The sequence below is a fragment of the Protobothrops mucrosquamatus genome, unplaced genomic scaffold (genome assembly GCF_001527695.2).
Source record: "Protobothrops mucrosquamatus isolate PMUCROS unplaced genomic scaffold, P.Mucros_1.0 scaffold7, whole genome shotgun sequence".
Classification (NCBI taxonomy): domain Eukaryota; kingdom Metazoa; phylum Chordata; class Lepidosauria; order Squamata; family Viperidae; genus Protobothrops; species Protobothrops mucrosquamatus.
The window spans coordinates 2,448,984-2,466,915 of record NW_015386394.1 but is presented as its reverse complement, the minus strand read 5'-3'; the positions used below and the strand labels follow the sequence as shown (position 1 = coordinate 2,466,915).

Sequence of the window (17,932 nt, the reverse complement as noted above, 5' to 3'; positions counted from 1 at the left end):
GAGCAGCTAAAATGATCAAAGGCCTAGAGACTAAAACATATGAAGAATGGCTGCAGGACTTGGGTTTGGCTAGTCTAAAGAAAAGAAGAAACAGGGGTGACATGATAGCAGTGTTCAGGGCTTTTTTTGTCATAGAACGCCCAGAACGGAGTTCCGGCACCTTTTTTGGATGGAACCTTGTAGGGTAGGCAAGGCGGGTTGTATGACATGTGTGAGTTCCGGCACCTTTTTTTTTTTTTTTTTTACAAAACACTGGCAGTGTTCTAGTATTTGAGGGACTGCCACAAAGAAGAGGGCTGCTACAAAGCACCAGGGGGCAGGACAAGAAACAATGGTTGGAAACTAAACAAAGAGAGAAGCAACCTGGAATTAAGGAGAAATTTCCTAACAGTGAGGACAATTAACCAGTACAGCTGGCCTTCAGAAATTGTGGGTGTTCCATCACTGGAGGTTTTTAAGAAGAGACTAGACAGTCACTTGTCTGAAATAGTATAGGTTCTCCTACTTGAGCAGGGGGTTGGACTAGACCCCCAAGATTCTATTCTATTCTATTCTATTCTATTCTATTCTACTCTACTCTACTCTACTCTACTCTACTCTACTCTACTCTACTCTACTCTACTCTACTCTACTCTACTCTACTCTACTCTACCCTATCCCTATTCTATAAAATTCAGGGATGGGGAGCCTTTAACCTTACCCTTGACTTTTCCTTTCCAGCACCCATGCCAATCAAAGCTATTGGGTGTTGTAGTTCACCAGCCACAGATTTCTCTTCTAAAATGGTATTTTTTATTAAATAGGCTAAGGAAATCACAACTCATTTTAACAATGTTTTATTTTTTTAAAAGCCACACTGGTATGCTAAGCTAACAACAAGGAAATCACAATATGGCATAATATGACTACTACTCCCATAAACCTTCAAAAACACTACTTTCCAAATATGTTTCTTGTATTTACTCCCATTAGATGGAGTATTGTACCAGTGCCTTGTCTTGGATAGTAGATATCTTGGCCCAGAGTGACATAGCAAAAGGAAAACAAGTTCCTCCTATTCAGAAAAAAGGTAAGTAGACAGGAAAATTCAGAAATTCTTAAGGATATGTATAATTAATGGATGAGCATTATTCTGAGTACAACATTTATCCATGTAGATCTCTCAATGTGCATCTTTGCATGTACTACATGCAAACTCTACGACTCTACTATTATTTATGTAGTAGAGTTATGAGTTAATATCATCTATGTGCAAATATGCCATGAATGAACTTGTGGGGAATGAACTACAGAAGAATTGGCAGATTACTGAACAAAATCTTCATAGGCATGGGGATACTTAGTGCCTTTTCATATTTCCATCTAGAGGGCAAAAAAATTGAAGAAGAATGCTCCAAGGCCTCTCTAGATTTGATGAGGCTACCATGCAACAGAATCTCTTGCAAGAGAATTAGAAGCCCAGATGTTTGTTTTCACTGTCCTCTGAAGATATGCAAAATATGTTGGGTTCAATAAATACATTTCTCTGGAAAGCTTCCTTACTGGTAAGGGTGGTGAAATCCAGAGCTGAAGTAATCACCTTATTCCAAAGCTCCATCATACTCAGACCAACAAACAGACAGCAACTATTAACAGCAACTTTTTTTCTTTTGTTTGGTTAGACTGTGTTGTTCCAATATCTTCACTTGATGTCATTATATTTATTTGCATCCTTTACCTTTTCATTATCAGCCTTCTTAGGAAAGATGTGTCACAGTAGCTATAGATCTACATGATTTACATCTTCTTTTGGGCCACCTCCTACACAGCTTTTTTGGTGACTCTTTATACCATAATTAATTCTATGAATTCTGATAGTGGTAAAGAACCACTATGGATCTTCCCACACTCTCATTGTGAACACAGATAGGTTAGAACTCCCCATCTGAAGTAGTCTTCTTTCACAGCTCTTGCAAGAAAAGAATGGGGAAAAATAATCTGGAGGTTGGGGTGCTATGAGGCAAACAAAATCACTACTAAAAACCAACATGGGTTTGTCAAAAACAGATCATGCCAGACAAATCTTATTGCATTCTTTGACCAAATGACAAAATTAGTGGACCAGAGGAATGCTGTGGATATAATTTACTTAGACTTCAGTTAGGCATTTGATAAAGTAGATCACAACCTACTACTCGATAAGATAGAAAAATGTGGGTTAGACAGCATCACCACCAGATGGATTCTTAGCTGGCTGACCAGCCGTACTCAGCGTGTGGTCCTCAATGGAACCGCATCTACATGGAGGGAAGTGTGTAGTGGGGTGCCCCAGGGTTCTGTTCTAGGCCCAGTGCTCTTCAACATCTTCATTAATGATTTGGACGAGGGGATAGATGGGGAACTCATCAAATTTGCGGATGGCACCAAGTTGGCAGGAATAGCCAACACTCCAGAAGACAGGCTTAAGATACAGGAGGACCTGGACAGACTTGAACACTGGGCGCTATCTAACAAAATGAAATTCAATGGTGAAAAAAGTAAGGTTCTACATTTAGGCAAGAAAAACCAAATGTACAGGTATATTAGGGGGTACCTTGCTCAATAGTAGTAACTGTGAGAGGGATCTCGGATTCCGAGTGGACAATCACTTAAATATGAGCCAGCAGTGTGCTGCAGCTGCAAAAAAAGCCAACTCAGTGCTGGGCTGCATTAACAGAGGGATAAAATCAAGATCACATGAAGTATTAATACCACTTTAAAATGCCTTGGTAAGGCCACACTTGGAATACTGCATCCAGTTTTGGTCACCGCGATGTAAAAAAGATGCTGAGACTCTAGAAAGAGTACAGAGAAGAGCAATGAAGATGATTAGGGGATTGGAGGCTAAAACATATGAGGAACGGTTGCTGGAATTGGGTATGTCTAGTTCAGTGATGGCGAACCTTTTAGAGATGGAGTGCCCAAACTGCAACCCAAAACCTACTTATTTATTGCCGGGCGCCATGTGGGCGTGGCCTACTGGGTGGGTGTGGCTGTGGTGGTCATGGCAGACTGGGTGGGTGTGGCCAATGTGGGCGTGGTCACCTCGATGTTGCTCGTGGGGAGGGACGCCTGTGGGGGCCAGGCAAGGTTGGGGGAGATCCAGGGGGTCTCTGGCAGGTGGGGTGGTGAGTAGGAGGCTCGTCCTGCGGGGTGAGGCAAGGCAGAGTGGGGATGCCATTATCTCAGGGCAAGGCAAGGCAGGGGCCGGGGCAGCTGCTGCCTGACACCATCGGCCTCCGCACACAGGCCAGCGAGCGCATGGGGGCCGACAGTGTCCATCAGCAGCCACAGCCTGCCGGCCCCTCGACCGGCGCACTCTGGAGCTCTGCAGCCCACCACCAGCAGTTCAGAGAAGTGCCCACAGAGAGGGCTCTGAGTGCCACCTCTGGCACGCGTGCCATAGGTTCGCCACCACTGCCATCTCAGGGGCTGCCACAAAGAAGAGGGAGTCAAGTATTCTCCAAAGCGCCTGAAGGCAGGACAAGAAGCAACGGATGGAAACTAATCAAGGAGAGAAGCAACCTAGAACTAAGGAGAAACTTCCTGACAGTTAGAACAATTAACCAATGGAACAACCTGCCTCCAGAAGCGGTGAATGCTCCAACACTGGAAGTTTTTAAGAAGAGACTGGACAGCCATTTGTCCGAAATGGTGTAGGGTTTCCTCCCTGAGCAGGGGGTTGGACTCGATGACCTCTAAGGTCCCTTCCAACTTTATTATTATTATTATTATTAATAATAATAATAATAATAATACTGCCATGGCATTCCTTGAAACATGAATAAACATTTCTCTGTCATAGGATTCCCACTGAAGAACTTTTGAGTGGCTCTGAAATTTCTAGATTGGCATAGTACTGATTTAGAGATAGTTTTACTCCTATCTGCTCTTCATCTCCAGAAAAGTGTTACCATTTTAAAAAAGCAATTATACTTTTTTAAAAAAACACACACCAGTGCTTTAATTGTACATTCAACTGATGTTATTTATTTACTTAATTTCTATACTATCACAATTCACATTCTTGACTTTATGTTCAGTAGAGCTTGAAATACAGGTTTAAGAAAAGCATCTCCCTTTTTTAGTTAACTGCATCTGCACTGGATCTTATGTATTTGCCTTTGCAATTGGGGCTTATCTGTTTGCCTTTGCAAAACAAAGATGGATGTAGGTAGTGGAGAAAAGGAACACAGCAACCGCTGTGTGGATGTAGACGGCATGCATTCTTGATTAACTAGATTGTCTAGTTGGTACCACTGGACAATCTGAGTTCCATTAGAACAGTGTTTCTCAACCTTGACAATTTTAAGGCATGTGGACTTCAACTCCCAGAATTCCACAGCCAGCATGCTGGCTGTGGAATTCTGTAAAATTGTCAAGGTTGAGAAACACTGCATTAGAAGAATGTGACAAATTACAGCTAGATTACTAAAGTTCCTGAAGGGAACAATCATTAGGTGCAATGGCACCCCGCGTCTTCTTGGTCCTTAGTCCTCTTTATTTCTTCCACAAGTTCTTTTGGTAAAAGCCAAGTAGCATCACTTGGAGGGGTGGAAAGGGGTTGCTAACAATCAGGCTAGTTGCCAGGTGTGGAAGAGAAAAATCAAATTCCTCTGCTGAGGAAAATCCCACTGTTGAAGGTAGTGTTCTATTTTGGAAAAACACTCCCCAACAGAGTGTTATGAGCACACTTGAGCCATTGAGTTTACCCTATTTTATGACCTTTTTTTTGCTACAGTTGTTAAGTGAATCATTACAGTTGTTAACTAAGCAACATGGTTGTTAAATGAATTTGGCTTCCTCATTGACTTTGCTTGTCAGAAGATTGTAAAAGATGATCGCATTATGCTGGGACACTTCAACCATTGTAATATGAGTCAGTTGCCAAGTAGCCAAACTTTGATCATGTGACTATAGGGATGCTGCAATGATTATGTGAAAAATGGCCATACGTCCCTTTTCTCACTGCCACGTAATTTTGAAGAGTCATTAAATGAACTGTATAAATTGAGAACTGCCTGTATAACTAATGGTAATCTCACCTACAACTTGACTAGTGAGAATACACTGCCCCCTAATGGATTATCTGGATGTAACAGAATAGCACAGGAGTTCATGTCTTTTGTTGATCTCTCTTCTTACAGATTGAACTTTTCCATGGCACATGAAAAAAGACAGTGAAGAAGAAGTGTCAGCTGCTGCTGTTGACAAAATCCCCAAAGTGTCTCCACACCTGGTGTCTCAGAGAATTAAAATGAGGCTTCAGCAGGAAATAATTAGAGAATACAGGATCACGTTTCATTTCAGTTAAAAGTACCCTAACGTCTGACTTTAGTTCCCTTCACTGGAAATATGAATTATCTACCTCACAGGATTTCAATGAGAATGAAAGTAATGTGGACAATTAAAACAACTGATATGCCAGACATGCAAAAAAAATAGATAACCATCCTGTCCTATATTTATATTGGTACCTGAATCAGCTGCTAATTTTGTCTGCAGTCGGTAAAATGGAAGACCCAGAGTGTTGTAAACCACTCAGAGAGTGCTGTTATATGGAATGGCATATATAAGTACTATTGCTATATATATTTGTGTAACCACTGAGATAGGCAATCTTTTGATGGCTGGGCCACAATTATATTGAGCTCCTCAAAGTTCTACAAGAAGTAATATGATGTAAACCAAATGATACTAGTTTTTTTCTGGGGTGTTTAGGAAAATGTTTTTTTTTATTGACCATACTGTGGTTTCCCCATGATTCCTGATATAACTTAGTGAGAAATTGTGGTTCCAGTATGGTGGTCAGAGCTTTTGAGGGAAGTCTGGATACACCTGGTGTAATATTAATGGGACTGGTAGGACATACCATGTATTAAAGGAATAATTGGGAATTAATGAAAGCCCATACCTCATATGCAGAAGGTATGGCATTCCTGTCAAAAGAATCTTGATGTAGCAGGAGACAGAAAAGTTTTCTTATTGCCTGAAAGCCCTAAAGCTATTATCATTGAAAATAGATAATGCAATGGTATGACTTATTACAAAACAGCTTCTGTATTCTTAAGATAATTAGCTCCATAAGTCTTCACATGGGCAATCCAGGCTGACATTAATTTCTCAAGTGCATGTTTGCTTGACATCTCATTCCTAGTTATCTTCCAACCAGCCAAGGGGCCATGAACTTGCTACTGTACAAGAACAGTGAGTGAGTGAAGTCATGTGTAATACCATTTTCTAATATAACAATGCGTAGAAACTAGAACTTTTCTAACTGATGATACATCTACCAGTTCTACAGGCTGGGATTCACAGACAACAGCATGGTTGACACTTGCAAGCCAAAAGGATACACTCTTAATCATGTAAATTACTTTTGTGTCTTGCTTCAGAAGAAAACCTGGTTGGTTTATAATTTAAAAGTATATATTACTGGAAGATTAGGATTCTACGGTTAAAAAAAAGATCACCCAATATTTTTGATTAACTTATTCAGTTCTGGGAGATACAAAGAATATTGTATCCATTTCAACCTGCACAAAAATCCTTTATATGCAAACAGACAAAAAGGTAGCAATCCTCAGTATCTAATCTGAATTCCCCTCTTAGTACTTTTAACATAGGTGATGTCTGGTCAGTAAAACAAATTTTACTTTTTTATTTGTTAAAAAAACATATAACAGTATACATTAGATGTCTTTCAGATAGAAAACTAAAAATAGCCATGGCTACGCAAAGTTAAGTGAGCAAGGGATTATTGAGATTCAGGCATTTAGTCTTTCCTCTGCACTATTCTCAAGTTAAAATTGTTTCAAATGTGTTTAATTTCATTGAGAAATCAATATTCATGGTATCAGGTCATATATTTCCTCCTGGCTATGTTAGGAGCAGCTTTATGAAGACAATAATTTTGAACTCTGCTACTTCCTGCCCATTTCCAAAGCTGTTTTAAAGTTTGTTTCTTAAATCCAGCAATCAGTCCTATTAAAGAGGATCATAGCTCTCCATCATATTTGATATGCCCTGACCTGAGGTCAAAAAATCTGCTGCTCTCTTAATGGAATATTGATTCTTAGCTTTGTTTTTAATCATGGGTGTCTTCCCAGGACTCTGGAGATTAGCAAGGGGAGAAAGCAGTAGTTATGGTCAGTTACAGATAATTGCAGAATGATATTATATTTCTAGAAAATAAAATTTGTTCAAGAGAATAATTATAGCATTGAGTTTTCAATGTTAATCTTCAGTCTTTTTAGGATTTTTAAACTGTGAACTGGGTTGTGAACCAAATGGTTACTGAAAGTGTATTTACAAATCAAGCCATTTATATCAAATCAATTTTATGGCTAAATTAATGTTATTTCTTCTAACATTGCTAGAAGTATATAATAAAAGTGTTAGAATGTATATGTCTGGAACTGTAATAAACAGAAGGAAATTAGTGCTATTAATTATGTGATAATTTATAATATAATTAAATGCGTTTCATTAAAAGTTAAGATTTTTTTTTTAAATCCAGAAACCTTCAAATCTTTTTGTACAATAATTTCTGACCATCATCCCCATGAAATTCCCTCCATAAAGTAAATTGCTTCAGATTTAGAATGACCTTAGCATGGAATCTAATCACATATCATCAAAAAGGGCAGAAAGAAAGGCATGCCTCAGTGTTTCTCACCCTCAACAATTTAAAAAATGTGGACTTCAGTTCCCAGAATTCCCCAGTTAGCATGCTATACAATTACACTAAAATTTCAGATTGTTAAAGTGACATGATCATACATGCTAATTCTCACTTTACAAATTTAAGCCCTCCTGTCCCACTCCTTCCCATGTTGAACATCTTTTTGTTTGTAACAGCATCAAGCTTAAAAAAGATTACAGGTTATTTTACCGGTTATCCTTTCAGAATGACGCAGGCCATTTCTGGCAAATTACATATCCTTTTCTCATAGGAGCTCCTTCATTCCCAGGGAACAACTTGAAAGGGAACCAAAGTTTCCGGAACTCATTTCCAGTTCTTCTCGTGTACCCCGGAAGGGGGCCTAATCGAAGCACCGGGTTACCGTAGAGATAGGAAAAGAGTCGTATACTATTTCCGACTTGGTCCAAATTGTGACCGTGCTTCACTTAAATTGCAAAGTCGGCTGGTCTGCCGCCAACCATTCCGTGGAGTATGAGGCTGTTGCTTCTGCGGATCGGTCAGCACCGAAATTGGGCTGGATGAGCCGCCAAGAAAACCATTTGACTAGACCGATCTTTGCCGCAGCCTAAGGTGTGTCTGGGGAGGGTGATTTGTCGCTACTCGATGGGCAGCTTTTTAAAACAATTATATGCCATCAAATCGTTTTTGAATCCTAGCAATCCCACAGATAGATTTTTTCAATGATGATCTATCCCTACAAGCAGTTTCTAACTACATCATTGTGAGCACAATTGAATAATCAGTGTCTTTTCCTTCTCCATCGTGGCTAGGTACGCTTTCCTTCTTCACTTGGTGCCCTCCCCCCAGATGCGTTGGAGGACAATACCAGACTTCCCCACCAGTGATTGGAACTGTAATTTTATCTGGAGAGCACCAGGTTGAGGGATATTGATGGCGGGGGAGGGCGGGGCTGCTGTGTTGATGGCAGCAAGAACACATGAGAATAAAGGAGTTTTAATCTTTACCCTGCAATCTGTGTTGGCGATTCAATCAACAACTGCATGCAAACTCTTGTTTTCCCACACCTGCGTTTGTGCGTACGGTGGGGAAAAAATCAGAAGATTCTAGCGATGTAGAATCATTCCCTGCGGAAATGGAGATAGATAGATAGATAGATAGATAGATAGATAGATAGATAGATAGATAGATAGATAGATAGATAGATAGATAGATCGTTTCTCCCTATACAGAATGAATCAGGAAGGGTTGAATTCTGAAAGGGGATGTGGCATTCCGATTTTGTGCACACACAGTGCGGATTTCTCCTGGGCAAAGGTGTGCCGGGCTGCAGCCTTAGAGCCTAATGGGCAATCTCCCTCTAAAAGCGGATTATTTCTCTTCCAGCTTTATGACTCTGCATCCTTAGAACATCGAAATTGGATGGCTTTCGTTTTCTCCTCTCCCTGTAGATAGTGTGTCTGTCTCTAGTTTCCTACCTCTACAGAAAGGGGAGTATTTCGGACGAAAGCTACATAAACTGTTTCGTCCGAGGGCGGATGAAGTTCACTTCCTACTCGTATCGGTGGAAGGTGTTGTTCCGCCTTTCGGACTTCTTATTCTGGAGTAACGTCTCAGCTACCTCTTCATGTTTCTGCGGATGCAGAATAAGAGTGCTATGGTCCCTTTTAGTTAGGAGCCTTGGTAAGGTGGAACTTTTGCTTCCCACTTCACGTGGGCGACAGAATCTGAAAGGCGGTTTTACCCTCCCTTTCATAAAAAGACCTTTCTAAACGCGTAGGTGTATATAATCCCAGTCCAGGTTGTTGAATTATTTCCTTTTCTTCAGTCTTTTCTTGGCTGCTACCCAGAATTTTAGATCATTTAGAGATATGTTTTTTTTAAGTGTGGCTTGAGGACTCTTGGACTTCCCCAAGACTCTTTACGGGTCTGTGAAATCAAAATGATTCACCAGCTATTGAAAATATTTGCAAACATTTAAAGCAATCATTTTTATTTATTTTTTTAAATAGCGGTTTTTGTGAAAAAAATACTTTATGTTAACATCCCATGAGTTTAATATTTTTACATGATTCAATAAATATTCTGAAAATGCACTGATTTAAATTTTTATTAGGATAAAAATGGATAAATATGCCCCATACAAACAAAAGTGTTGGGATCCTCTATAGTTTTTATAAAAGTGGGAAGGAATCATAAGTGCAAAAAATTTCTTTGATAGCTTGAAGATGAGAGTTTTGAACTCTTGGAATTATTCAGGCAGCCATGTTGGCTAGAGAATTCTGGGAGTTGAATTCTACACATCTTCAAGTTGCCAAGGTTGAAAAACACTGATTTAAAGCCTCTGAGAACAATACTTTATAAATTTAGCTCTTTCTCTTCATGCAACAACTTCTCAACCTGCTCCCAAAGTTCAACACATGTTCATATTGTGGGATGTATTTGTTGCATGCTTTCAGTGGGATTTGCTATATAGGGGATCATGGAAAACTAAGCATCACACTATGTTGCTTGGAAGCCAAATGTCTCTTGTTGCTTGCAGAATGCTCACCAGTATGCAGTGCTTTCTCATCAGTCAAGATAAGCGACATGATCCAGTTCTTCTGCCTGATGGTGTGACTGTAGTTCTAGGAAGGGGTCCAGAAACCCTTGTCACTGATAAGAAATGTTCTCGAACGCAAGGTCTGTAGGTTTTCTCTTTTTTTGCAAAGATATCATTGTTATTACAAAGCCTTCAGGAGCATTTTTTTTTCTTACAAATGAAGGCAAATATATGTGTCCCAAGATAATGTTGCAGGATCCTATCTGGGTTGGTAACCAAGACCAGCGGTTTTGTCTTCTGAGCTTTCGGACTTGTACTGGAGCTCCTCTTCAGGGAACTTCTCTCTAGCAAAGTGTGTGCTTTGGGCTGTTTTGTGTGGTATTTATAGAAGTTTTCTTCTTCTTCCCCAGTTAGTTCACTGACTGTCATAACATTTGGAGTGGCTGAAGTTGTATACCATTTTTGAATTCTCCCTATGTAATATTGCAATTGGAAAAGAATTGGTATTCTGTATAAACCATGTTAAAATTTAGCTAAGATTCAATTCTCTGTGCTGTTACAGAAGCTTGCATCTTTCTCCTGTGTTTTTATCTTTTAGAAATCCAAAAGCTTTAATATTTTCTGTGTCGTATTTTCTCTTATCTTGGCTATTTTTTCGTATGCAATACAAATTTCATCAGTGTTTCATATTCAGATAACCTTTATTGTCATTTTTTTCCTGTGGGCACAACAGCACACATTAAAAATGAAATTTAGTTGCTTGCTCTCAAGTGTACACATACATAACACACATTTAAAACATACTATATACAACATATGTATAGACCTACACCCTTACATATAAGTAACATATAAATATTAATCACTGTCCATCTTGAATACATAACGAACGGAGGAAGTTTTAGAGTTCACAAGGTTAATACTGTATGGAACAAAGCTGTGACTGAATCTGGATGTTCTGCTTCGGATACCACGGAGTTTCCTCGCAGAAGGTAACAAGGAAAACAGGTCGTGAAGAGGATGTGTAGGGTCCCAGACAATCTAGCGGACCCTGCTCAAGCAGTGCTTCTGGGCTATATCCTGGATGGGAGGGAGGGAACTGCCAATGATCTTTTCAACCATTGTCACCACTCTCTGCACCACCTTCCTGTCTGAAGCAGTGATGCTTCTAAACCAGACTGTGATGCTGTATGGCAGGATGCTCTCGATCATCCCTCTGTAGAAAGTGGTAAGGATCGGGGAAGGAAGATGTGCTTTTCTCACGCAGAAAATGCAGGTGCTGCTGTGCCCGCTTCACCAGTATCTTGCTGTTGAGTGCCCAAGCCAGCCTACTTGTTAACTGCACCCAGGAATTTGATGCTGGTAACCATCTCCACAGGTCAATTATTAATGCACAGAGAACTGTGGCTGTGCCTGCCTTTTCTGAAATCAACAATGATCTCTTTGGTTTTTCCAGTATTTAAAACTAGACTATTTTCCTTACACCAGTTCACCAAACCCTCAACCTCCTTGCGGTAAGTAAGCACCCTCATTGTCATCCTGAATAAGGCCCACTACTGTTGTATCATCTGCGAACTTCACAATATGGTTGGTGGCAAACCTAGCACTACAGTCATGGGTGAACAGCAGCAGACTTAGGATGCAGCCCTGAGGAGAACCTGTGCTCAAGAAAATGGTGTTAGAAATATTTGTTCCAGCTCGCACATATTGGGGCCTGTTGGTAAGAAAATCAAGAATTCAGTTGCACAAAGGAGTGTTTAAGCCTAAAAGGCTCAGTTTGTCTACTAGATGCTAGGGAATGTGTTAAATGCTAAACTGAAATCAACAAACAACAAACGCACAAGTATTTCTTTCCTCTAAGTGCCTCAAGTTCAGATGGAGAACAGAAGAAATAGCATCCTCCGTAGAGCAATTTGGTTGGTAAGCAAACTGAAGGGGGTAAAAATCTGGTGGGAGGCTAGATACAATAATATCTTTTATCAGCTCCTCAAAGCATTTCATAATGATGGATGTCAGTGCAACTGGACGGTAATCATTGAGGCCTGTAATTGTGGACTTTTTTGGCACTGGCAAGATGATGGCCATCTTAAAACATGATGTGACCACTGCCTGCTGCCATGAGAGATTGAAAATATATGTGAGAACACAAGCCAGCTCATCTGTGCATTCCCTAAGAACACATCCAGGGATATTATCTGGGCCTGCTGCTTTCCGAATATTAACTTTCCGCAGTATTTTTCGGACAGAGGTGACATCAAAGCTAAGCACTTGCTCATCAGGATGGGGCACAGCTTTCCTAGCAGGAGTGCTATTTGATGCCTCAAATCTTCCAAAAAATGTATTCAGCTCATTTAGGAAGTCTGTGTCGTCCTTGCATCTCGATGGAGCCACCTTATAATCTGAAATGGCCTGGATTCCTTGTCACATTCGCCTGGTGTTTGTTGGGTCCTGAAAAAAGGTCTGAATTTTCTGGCAATGGGCTTGCTTTGCATCTTTTATGGCACTTTTTAAATTTCCTCTGGCTGTTCTAGGTGCCAGCATGTCGCCAGATTTAAAAGCCACATTCCGTGTTTTTCAGCATCTTGCAGACCTCATAAGTCAGCCACGTTTTTTCATTCACCTTCACAACAATGCTTTCAAGGACACAGACATCCTCTATGCACTTTTGGATATATGCAGACACCGTGGTGGTTAACTAGTTAGCCACTTGTTTTGTTAAAGAGAAGGAGATGATAGAGGTAAAACTGAGGTCAGGGTTACTAAAGATCCCAAAGGTTTGCATAAATGAGGTAAATAGCCTTTGTTTTGCTCTTGTTCCCTTCCTTTATTCTCCACATTTCTCTTTCCTTTTGTTTATTTTTTTCTCTATTCCACTCTTCCCCGACATGGTTACCATTCTTTTCTTTTTTAAAAAAAAATACTATCACTTGAGTTTTTTTGGTCTTGTCTTATGTATATATGTATTCTTCCTGAATTGCTTTATACATTAAACGGCAATTTTGAAAAGTATCTTGCAGGATCCAATCTTGAACAAGGACACACATTCAATTTTGCAGCTACTAAGATTGTTGGATGAGCAAGCACAAAAACAGCCAGGGAAGTGATTGAAGCCTGGGAAACAGGCCCCCTATCAAATATTTAAAAGGCAAGGGCTGAGCAGCATAAGCAAACTACACCCAACAACTTAAAAGCCAGCCATCAACACCACAGGCACTATAAATACCACACACAAAACAGCACACACACTGCTAGAAAGAAGTTCCCTGAGAGGATGGGGGCTCCAGCACAAGTCCAGAAGCTAAGAAGACAAAACCGCTGGTCCCAGTGACTGATCCAGATTGGACCCTCCAACATTATCCTGGGACACGTCTATCCACCTTCATTCATAAATGTATCTTGGCCTAGCTTTGAAGCAGACTAAGATTAGTTGGAACATTTCTGGGAAAGTTGAACTGAATAGTTTCAGTATCAAAAAGCTTTAACATTGAAATATTTTGCACAATCCTGAAAATTAACCATCTTCTCTTTTTCTGTTCTCATAGTGGAGTTGCTGGCAAATTATGCCTACCGGTCAGTTCGAGTCACACAGGTGAGTGGGGAAAACTTTAGAGTATCCTGTTTGATTCCAAAGGGAGCTTCTTGTTCAGAAGAAGGGGCAGTTTCAAAATTAGCCACCCTCCTAGGTATAAGAGCCAACTGACTATGCATGACATTCTCATATTATTATGTGTTGGCAGCGAGGTATAAATCCCACATCTGTGGAAGAGATACACCTGCATTGTGGAGACAGCACAACACTCCAAGAAGGAGAGACTCTGTGCCTGGTAAACGGACTATATCCTTATTGCATCCACTTTGAACAAGATGATAACTCTGCAAAGAAAAACCCACTGGAATTCTTCTGCAGCAAGCAGCCTCCGAAGAAGGCAGAAGAAGATGGCAAGGCCCATACAATCAAACGTCTCAAAGTTTCCTGTCCTTCTGAAGAAGAGGATGATGATGATGACTCATTTATAACTGAGAAACTGAGGCAACTGCAAGAGACGGCAGCGCAGGCAGCACAGGCACAGTCTCCTCCTCAAAAGCCTCTTTCAAAGCCGCCCCCCCAGCTGTGTGATTCCTGGGAGAACCATGGCAAGATGCTGGTCTTCACCAAAAAAGGAATAGCACCAAGTACTAAAGTAAGTCTCCTTGCCTATTACTTCGAAATGCAGCTTCAAGAATACTCCTTATTTGGGTGTTGCTCAAGAAAAAAAAGACTATTTCTGCATTCTGTTTAGTTCTTTGAAATATGAAGTAAAGATTTATGTAACTGGTCCAGAGCTATATAAATACAGTGGAAATCTATCTTTAACAACAGAGTAAAACAGTTTATTGTGTTTTTGCTGTTTGTTTACAATGCAGAGGAATAATGCATAGATTAAGGAGTTAATCAAATATTTACAAATAGACAAGAATATTTGTAGCTCAGAGTTGAACTTTGGAATTCTTGCTAGCATTGATGATGTTACCCACTTGGGTAATGAAATATGTAGAAGAAAATAACTGAGCTCAGCAAGCATCAAGGACCCCATGTAATATTTAGTTGCAAGTTCCATTGAGCAAAACAATATATATATATATTTCTGTTGGAGGCAGCTCCAATTTCAATTATTACTATACTATCATAATTACAGGCAGTCTAGGGAATTTGTGCATTTGGGTGGTTCTTATTGTTAAAAGAATATCTTGCAATGATCTCATAATCACCAGGACTGGCAGGCAATGTCCTGTTTTTGTAAGGTCTGCAGAAATGCCTGAGAAATCTAGGGAACCACTGGGTGACTTTAGGCCAGTCGCTCTTTCCCTCTCTCTCTCAGCCCAACCTATCTCATAAGAGTTGGTACGTAGAAAATGGAAGAGATGAACATTATATGTGCTGCCATGGGCACCTGAATGAAAGATGGGATAAATGTAATAAAGAAATGTATGAATAAAAAATCAGGCAAAGTGGTGCTGATTTTGGATGGCTGGTCAGTCTTGATGTGAGGCTTAATGGATGGTTTTCACCCAGGTGGCAGGGTTTGATCTGGATGGAACCCTTATCACAACACAATCTGGAAAAGTGTTTCCTATAAATCCTGATGACTGGAGGTAAGTACAGAGCTAAGGGATGTAGAAGGGGGAACAGGTTTTTAGACAGCCAGTTAGTTGGCGTGGAAATTCATTTAGGTGAAGAGTGCTAGATTTGAAACTATTTTCTTTGAAACCTGTGGAATCTTTCTCAACCTAACATTGCAAGACTGCTGTGGAGATGACGCCTGACGAAGAAGGGCAGCCGGTTGCTGTACCTTGAGCTCCTTGGAACAAGGGAAAGGGAAAGGGTATAAGTCACTCTCTCCAAACTGGATTCCCTCCAAATTTTTTGAACTACAAAATGAAATTACAGTCCTTTACATTGGGAAGGAAATCCGGATTCTTCATCTGTGTTGTTAATTGAACTGTCTTTATTAGAAGGAAAGTTTTAATTTGCATTTATTTTGTATTTTTAATACTTTAGTTTGATTGTCATGATGATTGGTCACCGGAGAATATATTTATTAAGAGGCAGCCATGTAAATATCATCAGGCCACTGAAGTCACTAGTGTCCTGCCAGGGAAAATTGGCATGAAGTCCTCAGCCAGCTTTGAAGCCACTGGAAGACTTAAGCCTATCTCATTCTCTAGCCCTGACCTAACATGCCAGCATTTTCATTGGTGTAAATGAAGGAAGAAGGGAATTACATCACCTGGTGTTCCTTCAAGTCAGATAGAATATTAAAAACAAAATTGAAGAATGGGGATTAGTTATGTTTTGCATTAGGAAAGATCAAATACTGTGTGAGAAATACTTAGCATTTTTGCAGAGTGAAGGACTAAAAGTGGAATTTGGAGTGCCATTTCTGCATTAAGGATTAATAATAATGATGATGATAAAGTTGGAAGGGACCTTGGAGGTCATCTAGTCCAACCCCCTGCTCAGGCAGGAAACCCTATACCATTTCGGACAAATGGCTGTCTAGTTTCTTCTTAAAAATTTCCAGCGTTGGAGCATTCACTGCTTCTGGAGGCAGGTTGTTCCACTGGTTAATTGTTCTGTCAGGAAGTTTCTCCTTAGTTCTAGGTTGCTTCTCTCCTTGATTATTTTCCATCTGTTGCTTATTGTCCTGCCTTCAGGCGCTTTGGAAAATAGCTTGACTCCCTCTTCTTTGTGGCAGCCCCTGAGATATTGGAACACTGCTATCATGTCCCCCCTCGTCCTTTTCTTCGTTAAACTAGACATTAAATTACATATTTCTAGTGATGGTAATAGCATGAGCATATAGAGAGCAGCCTTAACTTTTTCCCTGATTTGCAGGATCCTGTACCCTGAAGTACCTCACAAGCTGAAGCAACTTCAGAGTGAAGGATACAAGGTATGACCCTTCTTGTCTCAAATCCATTTTCTCTGTGTTACCCTCTTCTCACTGTAAGTAATCTCTTCTTTTCCATCTCATTGGCAGCTTGTGATCTTCACCAATCAACTGGGCATTGGCCGTGGGCGCCTTAGGCCTGAAGTTTTCAAAGCTAAAGTAGAAGCAGTGATTGAGCAATTGGGTGTCTTGTTGCAGGTGAGTGGGTGGGAGAGACAGTATCTCACCCACGTTGCTCGGCAAAATAAGCAGGTTGATCAGAGGTGGCTTTGGATGTCTGTGGCAAAGTCCGGTTAGTCTTATGAAATATTTTTTTCATTTTCCAATTTTATGGCTGCTCATCTCATCACGACAACCTTTGGCAGCTAACAGCAGTTAAATAATTGTTATGTTGCATATCATGGCACATAGAATATAGAAAATGTGGAAGAGAAAATATGGTTTCAGTAAAATGTCAAGATTTGGACCCAGAAGGAAAAGATAGGAGAGCATTAAATGTTTCTAGGTTGTAGTGCCTAAATTGTAGTGATTTCTAGGAAGAGAGGTTTGCTTTGTTCTCTCTAATTAGGAATTCAAGCAGCAAATTATAACATTTACATTGTATTGTCTCGTTTGCTGTCCTTTTTAGATAGGCTGAATTTGCAACTCCCATCATTCCAAATATTTGACATGGGAGTGTAAGTTAGGGAACTCTATTCTATTTGAGAGAAAGTTTAAAAGTAATAAATAACCATTATTCAGCTAATTTTTGTATGTTTTATTTTGCATGTTATTCATACTAGTCACGTGCTTTTCTTCCATTATATATCTTTAGTAGTATAGGTTTTATTTTATTTTATTAAATTGTCTTGTGAATCCATTAGGATTTAAAGGAAAACTATACCACAAATATTTTCAAGTAGAAAGTAGGTTTTTATATAAAATTATATTTGGCAAATCAGGGAAGGTTTCTTATCTCTCCAAGTTATGTTCTTATACAACCTTTATTTTGGTTGCAACAAGGGAGGGGAGGGGAGGAGAGGGAGGAAGGAAGGAAGGAAGGAAATAATAATAAAAAGATGGATAAGGCATTTAAAGCTCATATTTTAAGGTATGCGTTGTTAAGAGTTTGGAGGAAATATTATAACAGATTGAGTTATAAAATTCCACTTTGGGCTGTTCCTGAACAAGCAATAGAAGGGGTCACTAGAGGAGTAAAGTTAGATACAATAACTTATAAAGATTTATTGATATGGGTTGGTCAGAATTGGGAGCTTAAACCAATAGAAGAACTATTGG

General features: G+C 39.9%; 2 protein-coding genes across 2 annotated transcripts in view; both read left to right on the top strand.

Moving 5' to 3' along the window:
* TRPM4 (transient receptor potential cation channel subfamily M member 4) overlaps positions 1-1,110 on the top strand; it is a 37,505-nt gene extending 36,395 nt beyond the window's left edge. The window contains exon 23 of the mRNA XM_015810179.1: positions 973-1,110. Coding sequence (XP_015665665.1) covers positions 973-1,077 — 105 coding nt within the window. The 3' untranslated portion in view covers positions 1,078-1,110. The remainder of the gene's footprint in view (positions 1-972) is intronic.
* An 8,089-nt stretch (positions 1,111-9,199) lies between these two features.
* Positions 9,200-17,932, top strand: part of PNKP (polynucleotide kinase 3'-phosphatase) — a 19,806-nt gene continuing 11,073 nt past the window's right edge. Inside the window, exons 1-7 of the mRNA XM_015810212.2 lie at positions 9,200-9,364; positions 10,224-10,363; positions 13,766-13,812; positions 13,961-14,404; positions 15,277-15,356; positions 16,600-16,657; positions 16,745-16,852. Of these exons, the coding sequence (XP_015665698.1) occupies positions 10,225-10,363; positions 13,766-13,812; positions 13,961-14,404; positions 15,277-15,356; positions 16,600-16,657; positions 16,745-16,852 (876 nt within the window). The 5' untranslated portion in view covers positions 9,200-9,364; position 10,224. The remainder of the gene's footprint in view (positions 9,365-10,223; positions 10,364-13,765; positions 13,813-13,960; positions 14,405-15,276; positions 15,357-16,599; positions 16,658-16,744; positions 16,853-17,932) is intronic.